The following is an 8,735-nucleotide window of genomic DNA, read 5'->3' as shown; positions in this document are numbered from 1 at the left end:
AAGAGTTTTAGCTGTGAGATCTTTAAGAGAACTATTTCAACTTTTAAAAATTCAGAAACAATATACAAAACAAATACTGTAGATGTCAAAATATAATTATACAAAATTTAAGTATCAAGATATGTATAACTTTTAAATACTGTGAAATCACATCCTAATTCCTGTTAAAATAGGCCTTTCGATACTCAACTATATAATACATCCACTACAATATCTGAAAGGGACAGATCTAATCCCCAATGATTGAGTACAAAGTTGAGCATGGTTCCCTTTGAGGGCAGAAATTTAATGTTTATCCTATGCTAAGACTAGTCATTGACTGAACTCTTAGCTATGCACCAATCAAAATAAATTTTACCTTGTCTTTAAAAGAGAATATTGCTAGATTGTCTTTTAGAACCCATAATAGTAACTCTATAGGATTTAAAAAAAACATTTGTTTTTGATGATATACTGTAGTCTCCCTTTGGTTAGATGTAGCGGAGATGGGTTTGGATGAATCACTTTTGAAAGAGGTTTTTGTTTATATTGAGTACGATTGTGTGTTATAGAAGGTTTAAATCTTAAACGGGTCCCAGAATTGCTAGCCTTTTCTGAATCTGAGACAATATATTGAATCTATCCACCTTGAAGTTAAATGATGGATATAATTAGTCTTGAAAGAGTCTATTTTGTAGATTTGGAAGAATAAGAAACTTCAAATAACCTTAATCAACTTATTAAGGTATTTCTCAGCAACAAGGTTACGCCATGTCTGAAAATGAGATAATCCTTCACTTTCATGATAGCCTCTTTGACCTATTGTACTTGTATCGTAGGTTGAAACGAGGGAAAAAAGCAGATTTCCCAGTTTGTTCACAACTGGATTAAATATAAGGGATTCTGTGCATACGTGCAGAGGACTTGTGTGTTAGTATAAAAAATAGATACAGTACTGTATTATCGATGTGAAACTTCCAGACTACCCACTCCATTTTCTGCCTTATAATCTACTTGCCTTACAGAGCGACTAGGATTGCAGCATGAAAGGCTTTAGCAGCAAAAGATTTTAATTGTGTAGATCAGAACCCTTAATAAAAAAAAATATGCTAAAATATAATCTAAACTTGGGGAGTTAAATAAGGTTGGCAACAGAGTTACCGTATTAAGAGAGGATTCGCTGGACTGAACTTTAACAGAGTAGCCATGTCAAGAACTTATAAGTTCAATTACTTTGTCTAAAGGTGGAGGCTTCTCATCATTGTTGACATCCCAATAACAGTCAACTAGCGTGGTTTTCTCTGGCTTTTCAACTGAACCAACAGTAAGTTCCCGTTAGCATTTTGCACTGTTAACTTAGTTGGCAGTCATTACAATGTACTATCGCATGAGAGGTACCATGAAGGAAACATACTTTTCACAATGTTATTCAAATCTCAGTATTTCCCCTGACATGATACACCAAGGAATTTAAATAATGAACTTCCAAAAATAATTACCAAGCACACTTGATGTACTGTAGTAATTGCTAAGAAAACCAAGGGAAGACAACTTAAATGTGCAGTAATAAGCAAATAATCTGGAGCAGGTCTGATTAGTAGCCAGTGACTGAAGAAACTGAGGAAAGAAATTGGCATGCCATTTACCACCTAAGGCAAAGATGCCTATTCCTTTACAAAGTGAATATGTTTATTAAAGAGAAGAAAATGGGAATTTAAAAATTTTACGGGTAAAGGTTGATTAAACCAAGCCTCTGAAGAGGCAATATGAACATCAGGGGAGGTTCGATAGAAATAAAATATAGTCTTTGATGAAGAAAAGCATATGCAAAATCGCTTATATTACACTATTCAAACATAATTAATTACTTTTTGGATGCTTTAAAAAAAGTATTAATAGGCTAAAATCAATATTCTTTAATACTTTTAAAAGTATCTTGAATAAATAAAAATTATAATGTAAAACATTTAAATAAATATAGAGTTGCTTAATTGGAAGGTGGCTGGATATGAAAGGATCACCGTTTTATCTCACCACTCATAATCCAAAGACAAAATATCACAATAAAAAGAATTGTTATAAATTTCCGGGCAAACATTTTTATCAAACAAAATACAGTATCACCAGGGGTATTTCAGAACTGCTGTAATATCAGGACAAGAAGGCCACTTTAAGATAATCTTTTAATAATCCTAAAATGATACAGATAAAACTGAAGGAACCCTGGAGTATCTGTTTGCAAATGTTATTTCAGTGCAATGCAAGTCATTCAAACATAAATATAGTTTTGACCAACATTAATGACTATCCTCACTTTCCATTGGCAACCAAGAATAATAACGAGCTGTGATACTTCACAGCTCAATTACCATCAAAGATTCGAACTACTGGTGCTACTAAAGGAATCAAGATGTTCCCGAGGTTTTGTTTTCTTACTATAGGGAGACTTTTTGCTGCCACTTTTGACATGAATCCTTTCATCCATCTGCTTTATTGCACTATCCAATTCAGACTGAAAAATAAAACATTGAAATCATCAGTTCATTCATAAAAACACAATGCTAGTTAATAAGTAGTTTAATGCCACCTCATATGGGTCTTTAATAACAGTTTCAAAATCCCAATGGATGATTTTGTTCATAACACATTCTCCATAAGATCTTTAATTACGGTACTTTATTTCAAAACTAAAGCTACTTATTTTCAACTTACCAAACTGTATGTATACATAAGTTTGCAAAATTCCAGATGGGATGGATTCTTACTCAAGAAAAGAAGAGCATGCTCAAGGCAATACACAGCTTCTTCTTGTGAATTTGTAACCTGAAAATGTCAAGGAATATTACATTAGGGATGATCTGAATTTCATTTCAAGATGAATACTTCCAGTAAAAATCTAAACAAATGAACTAAATCAAATTAATATAAACAATCATATGTACAGTAGTCCCTCCATTATATATAGGACCAGACTACTTATAACACATGTGAAATTACTTGATTAAACTTCAAAGGAGACTGAAAAGTTATTCATAAGTTATCATTACAATATTTTCACTAATATTTTTTAATTCATTCTTCTTTGATAAGCAATAGTACCTTTAGTATGGAAAGTCATTATTTCTATGAACCTCCCATGATGTTCATATTGCTTCTCCTGAAGCTCTGTTTAATCAACATTTAACGTTAAAACATAACTTTCCATTTTTCTTTTTCTTCAATAAACAAATAATCTAGTAAAGGAAGGAACATTCTAGAAGTACAGCAGAACCTCGCAGCAAAAGGACACTAAATTCAGATAACTTGAGTAGCATTCCATTGGCAAAGGTCACCTTAAAAAGTAAATAGTTCCGAGATATTTACTTTTATTCACTTTATATATCATCATCATCTACTATGCCCTGACCCAAAGGGCCTCAGTTAGATTTTGCCAGTCGTTTCTATTTTGAGCCTTTAAATCAATACTTCTTCAATCATTACCTCCTACTTTATGCTTCATAGTCCTCATCCATGTAGGCCTGGGTCTTCCAACTATTCTAGTGCCTTGTGGAGCCCAGCTGAAAGTTTATTGAACTAATCTCTCTTGGGTAGTGTGAAGGGCATGCCAAAACCATCTACATCTACCCTTCACCAAATCTCTTATGTAAAATTAATAAAACAATTTTAACCCCATTAATTATTGATATAATATAAATAGCCTAGTCAAGGATTAATTCTATATAAATGAATTAAACTTTTCTCTATGTGAGATCATCTTAGAACATGTAAGCTGATTTCAATCAACCAGTCTTGAGGATATGCACTTAGATAAATTACAAGTAATATTCTTAATGGTATATAATTAAGAATGATTTTACTTATTCTAGTCTTAAAAATTCAAAATAAATAAAATAAAGCTCTTTCCCTATTATGTTTCTCCTTCATGATACCAATAAGGAAAACACGATGAACGAACAAACGAACACAATTACACATCCAATGACAGTAATAGCTTTTCATAAACTATTTGTAATCTACGGTAGTTTATACCATAAAGCATGAACATTTTTGCAATATTTATTATAAGATGCTTTGAATAACTTTGGGATTAGCATATTCGAGCTCAGCTGAGAACATGAGAAGATTGTCAGGTGATTCAAGCCACTGTTATCAAGGATATGCGCACATATAAATAAGTAAAAAGCATTCTTATTATAATTTCCAAACTTATTCAAACTATCTTATAAATAAGAACAGAGGTTTGATACAGTTTACTAAAAACAATAAGTATCACCAGTTATCACTTGGATGTGAAAATGGTTTTGTTCATTCGTTTGTTGGGCGATGAACGTAAACAAACAAAATGATTTCCCTTTTGGGCATATGTAGAGAAAATATGATATAGAATCGGTATTATTTCCTTTTTTTCCAATTTATAAACATATATTAAGTAAAATAAAATTGTAATGACATCTTTACATATTTAAAACTTAACTTATAGGCCTGCACAGATGATTTTATAATTTAGTAGTATTTTTATACTACAGATAAACTATAAAGTATCGTGCATCGGCGGTAGCATGCCATAATAATACGGGAATTATTTTATCCGAAAATTGAGGTTGACGATGGACTAGGCAGGGTTGATCAGCTGATTTGGATATAAACAATGCATAAGATTATAATTCACAATGTTTTTAATTATAAATACAATACTAAAATATGAATAATACATGCATTATTATTGAACACAATGAAGTGAAAGACCAGGGAGAGAGAAGGATGAAACAACATGACAGAGACGAGACGGGGGAGGCGGTAGCACGCGTGCGTGAGTTCAGATTGGGAAGGGTCCACCACACTCAGGGGAAGTACAGCAATGAAAGGCAGTTAATCAGTGAAGCTGCCAAGACCTGATCATTATCATTACCTTATGAGAAGTGGGGGTGCCGCTAGTAAGATCATGAGAGCTGTACAAGACAGCCAGGACGCTAAGAATTATAAATTCAAAGAATGTCCTGAACCAGGCAGGATCCAATCAACCAACTCTAGAGGACAATGTTCCTCAGATGTGGGATAGGAAAGAGCAGATGACTAGTCTAAGGCTGCAGCTGAGGTAGCAGAGAGGATGACCCATAGCCAACACACAGCCAGTGCTAGAAGAACTGAAGCTGACATGACAGGAAGCCTGGCAAGGGAGTCAAGACTCCATAGCAAGAGGGATATAGCACAGGAAGAGAGGCTGCAGACATAGAACAAGCACTGCCAAGGTGGCAGGAGGACGACCCCAAGGGGATACCAACTCCATGCCTAGATAGGGTTAGGCCATAAGGAGAACTGTGTAAGCAAGCGTAGCCTACCTAGCAGGTGAGGGAAAGCTAAAAAGCTAGGGCGAGATGACTAGAAAAGAGGAACATAGTTCCAGTACAGTCAGGTTATAGCCTAACTAGGAAGGGGAAGGGTCAGAGAAACATCCAAGGGTGGTCTTTAAGGCAGCAGAGAGATTTTAACCAGGGGAGGAGAAAATCTCACCTACTTAGGCCAGGAAAGATAGCCTACAAGTACGCACACCGACAGGTATAAGAAAGGGGGAAGGAGGGGGTGGCGATTGGAGACTCAAAAAATGGTGAGGCAGCATGACAGGAAGGCCCAACAGCAATAATTTAAGGGGCTGCTGTGATAGGGCACAGAGGACAAGTCCTCACAACCAGGCATAGCCTACTAAAGAATAAGAAGGAAGCCAGTAATGGTTTAGACAACACAAGAAGGTCTACTTGTTAGCATCAGAACTGGGGGTAAGACTTTTCAATGAGTAAACATAAGTAGACACAGGGAACAGGATCCCAAGACCTGTGCCACCTCGCCAAACATATAGGATAAGGGGAAAGTGAAAACAGTCTCCTGTCCACATATCCTACCCTCACATTTCTTTCGAGACAAGGTTAACTCTATTCGGAGAAGGATAGCCATGTTATTAACAAGTCCCTGATTTATACAAGATATCTCTCGGGATACTCGCTCCGGAGGTCGGGACTCCATTGATACCTCTAAGGTAAATTTTTCTGGTATATCACTCACAGAAATATCCCAAGTAGAATCTGCCAATAAGGAACTTCCATCAGAATGACATGGCTCGAGCCCAAATAAATGTGTGTATGTTTATATATGTATGTATGTATATATATATACTGTATATATACAGGTAGTCGCCGACTTACGATCGAGATAGGGACCGAGAGATGAGTCGTAAGTCGAGTTCGCTGTATGTCGAACTAGAAAAGTGAAGTTTCCGTAGATTTATTTTGATACGTTATGATTCGGCAATCATCTGGATCATATTTTGTCAATATTTTCTTACTGTCTATCATTATTCCATTTTCTTGTTTCATAGGATATCAAATGCTCTATAAATGCATTTTTGTATTCTATTTATCAATTTTGGAAGCATTTTACAATCGAGTACTGAAAATTTTGTTTACCTTAGGTTATGATCAGCTGATCTGAAAATGCCGCTACCTATCGTATCAAAATATGGCGTACGTAAGTATGGCATATTTTTTTATCATTTCTTAACTTATTAGAAATATCTTCATGATGAATATTACATCAACGCCAATATGTTACAGGAAATCAGTTTCCATACAGTTCGTCTAATCATTAGGTAAAATGTGAAATCGTTGTAGCTCTTTCTGTGTGTGTGTGTGTGTGCTCGCTCTCGCAATCGCATACGGGTAGTTCATTTTTAAAGCTTCATACAGTATTCTAGTTCAATATTAAGCCTTTATATTTCATTAGACATTACTGTTTAATTGTGGTTTATTAAAGAATGTTTATATTTTATTTTTCAATTTCTTGAGCATATCAATAATCAACAAATACTTTTAATTTACTTTCGGTTGGCATCGGCTGATCTCAAGGTCACGCTGCCGTATTACTATTATAAGCACATATATATATAGTGCGAATAACACTGATTTATATAATTTTGACATTCGAAATTTCTTCATAGTGCATATTACATCAGCGCCAATATGTTATAGGGTATCACATTTTCCATACAGTTCGTTTATAGACCTTAATATTAGTTATAAAAGGAATACGCTCTCTCTCTCTCTCTGTATTTTGTTTTTAATTCAGTTGTATCTTCATATTTTTTTTTAAATTATTAAAAAATTCTATATATCATTATTCGATGTTTCGGTTATGGGAATAGTAACGCATCGGAAGGAAATCACTTTATTTGCCTCTCGCCTTCCTCCAGAAATATGACGTCATCAGGCTTTTTTTTCTTAAATTTACGGTAAGTTGTACTAATCTTATAACTAATGATACAGACCACTAAAACACTTGATATCGTTACTGGGTGTTTCGATGATGGGAATGCAGTAATAAGATTACTCGGTAACAATGAAAGGAAATCATTCGGTTTGTCAGCGCGCTTCCGCCAGATACATGACGTCACAAGACACGTGACGTACAGTAAACTACGAAGAATGACTTGCAAAATATGTAAATTCATTTTCTTTGTTTCTCCCAAGAAATGAAAAGAAAATACTAACTTAACAAACAGAAGTATTTTATTTTTATAACGTAAAAGGAAATATATTACAGGGTATTTTCAAGAAAATATTTGCCCTAATAGTATATTTTCTTTAGATAAACATCGATCCATTATCACAGATTAAAAAAGTAGCGTGCAGTCAAATTTACGCTACGTAGTACTCCTGACAACCGATACAGACCCTCAAAATACTTAGTATTTTTAGTTTTGTATTTAATTGACAATAAGAAAACCAATTTTGGTTTCTTCATCTATTTGTAAATATTGTATAACACGAGAGAGAGAGAGAGAGAGAGAGAGAGAGAGAGAGAGAGAGAGAGAGAGAGAGAGAGAGAGAGAGAGAGATCAGCTGTTGTAATCGAATGCCGTGTTTTTGTTTCAAGGAATTGATCGCCACAACTAACAATAGCCATGTTAATTTCATTCTTAAACTCAAGTTGCCATATGTAAACTAAGGTTTTATTTCTTGAAAGGGAGAGAGAGAGAGAGAGAGAGAGAGAGAGAGAGAGAGAGAGAGAGAGAGAGAGAGGGAGAGAGAGAGAGAGAGGATTTCAGGCATCAAATCTCTCTCTCTCTCTCTCTCTCTCTCTCTCTCTCTCGAGAGAGAGAGAGAGAGAGAGAGAGAGAGAGAGAGTGATTTGTATTTAACCGTCTACTCTACAAAACCAATCTTTGCAAATCAAATGTATACTGTTTAAAATATGACAAAATATTGCTGACTCGTTACCGAAGTTTAGGCTATTCAACTGCCGATAAACTAACCTAGTCTACTCGTGAAAACATTGAACGCCCGAAGGGAAAAATAAGGTTTTTATATATACTGTATTAAACAAAAATAATGCTTTAATATGCCATCATTAACACTACCATTACAATTATTGTAAGGTTGGAGAAAGATTAAGATTGCCGAGAACATAACCACAATTCTGTTTACATTTTGTCAGCTGGACTCGCACAGTTGACAGTTGATTTCATCGTCGATGTGGAATTTTATCCTTAAATAGGCTATTCATTATGAAATTATGTTAATAAGATGTAATGTTAATATTGTTTTGTGACAATTATTATAAATCACCATATTTAGGGCTACCAATATACTTAGAAAGACAATAGATTTGATACATTTTGTAGTGCTTGACTCGCAGATTTTGAACAGCTTCGCAGATACAGAAAATTTATTTTTGAAACATAGCGATCACAGAAAAGGGGAATCGTA

At 34.6% G+C, this 8,735-nt stretch overlaps 1 protein-coding gene across 1 annotated transcript in view; it reads right to left on the bottom strand.

Moving 5' to 3' along the window:
• Positions 1-422: 422 nt before the first annotated feature.
• Jarid2 (Jumonji, AT rich interactive domain 2) overlaps positions 423-8,735 on the bottom strand; it is a 336,896-nt gene continuing 328,583 nt past the window's right edge. The window contains exons 22-23 of the mRNA XM_068388399.1: positions 2,692-2,802; positions 423-2,491 (exon numbers count right to left, since the gene is read on the bottom strand). Coding sequence (XP_068244500.1) covers positions 2,351-2,491; positions 2,692-2,802 — 252 coding nt within the window. The 3' untranslated portion in view covers positions 423-2,350. The remainder of the gene's footprint in view (positions 2,492-2,691; positions 2,803-8,735) is intronic.

The sequence above is a fragment of the Palaemon carinicauda genome, chromosome 15 (genome assembly GCF_036898095.1).
Source record: "Palaemon carinicauda isolate YSFRI2023 chromosome 15, ASM3689809v2, whole genome shotgun sequence".
NCBI classification, from domain to species: domain Eukaryota; kingdom Metazoa; phylum Arthropoda; class Malacostraca; order Decapoda; family Palaemonidae; genus Palaemon; species Palaemon carinicauda.
This window is presented reverse-complemented; position numbering and strand designations above follow the sequence as displayed.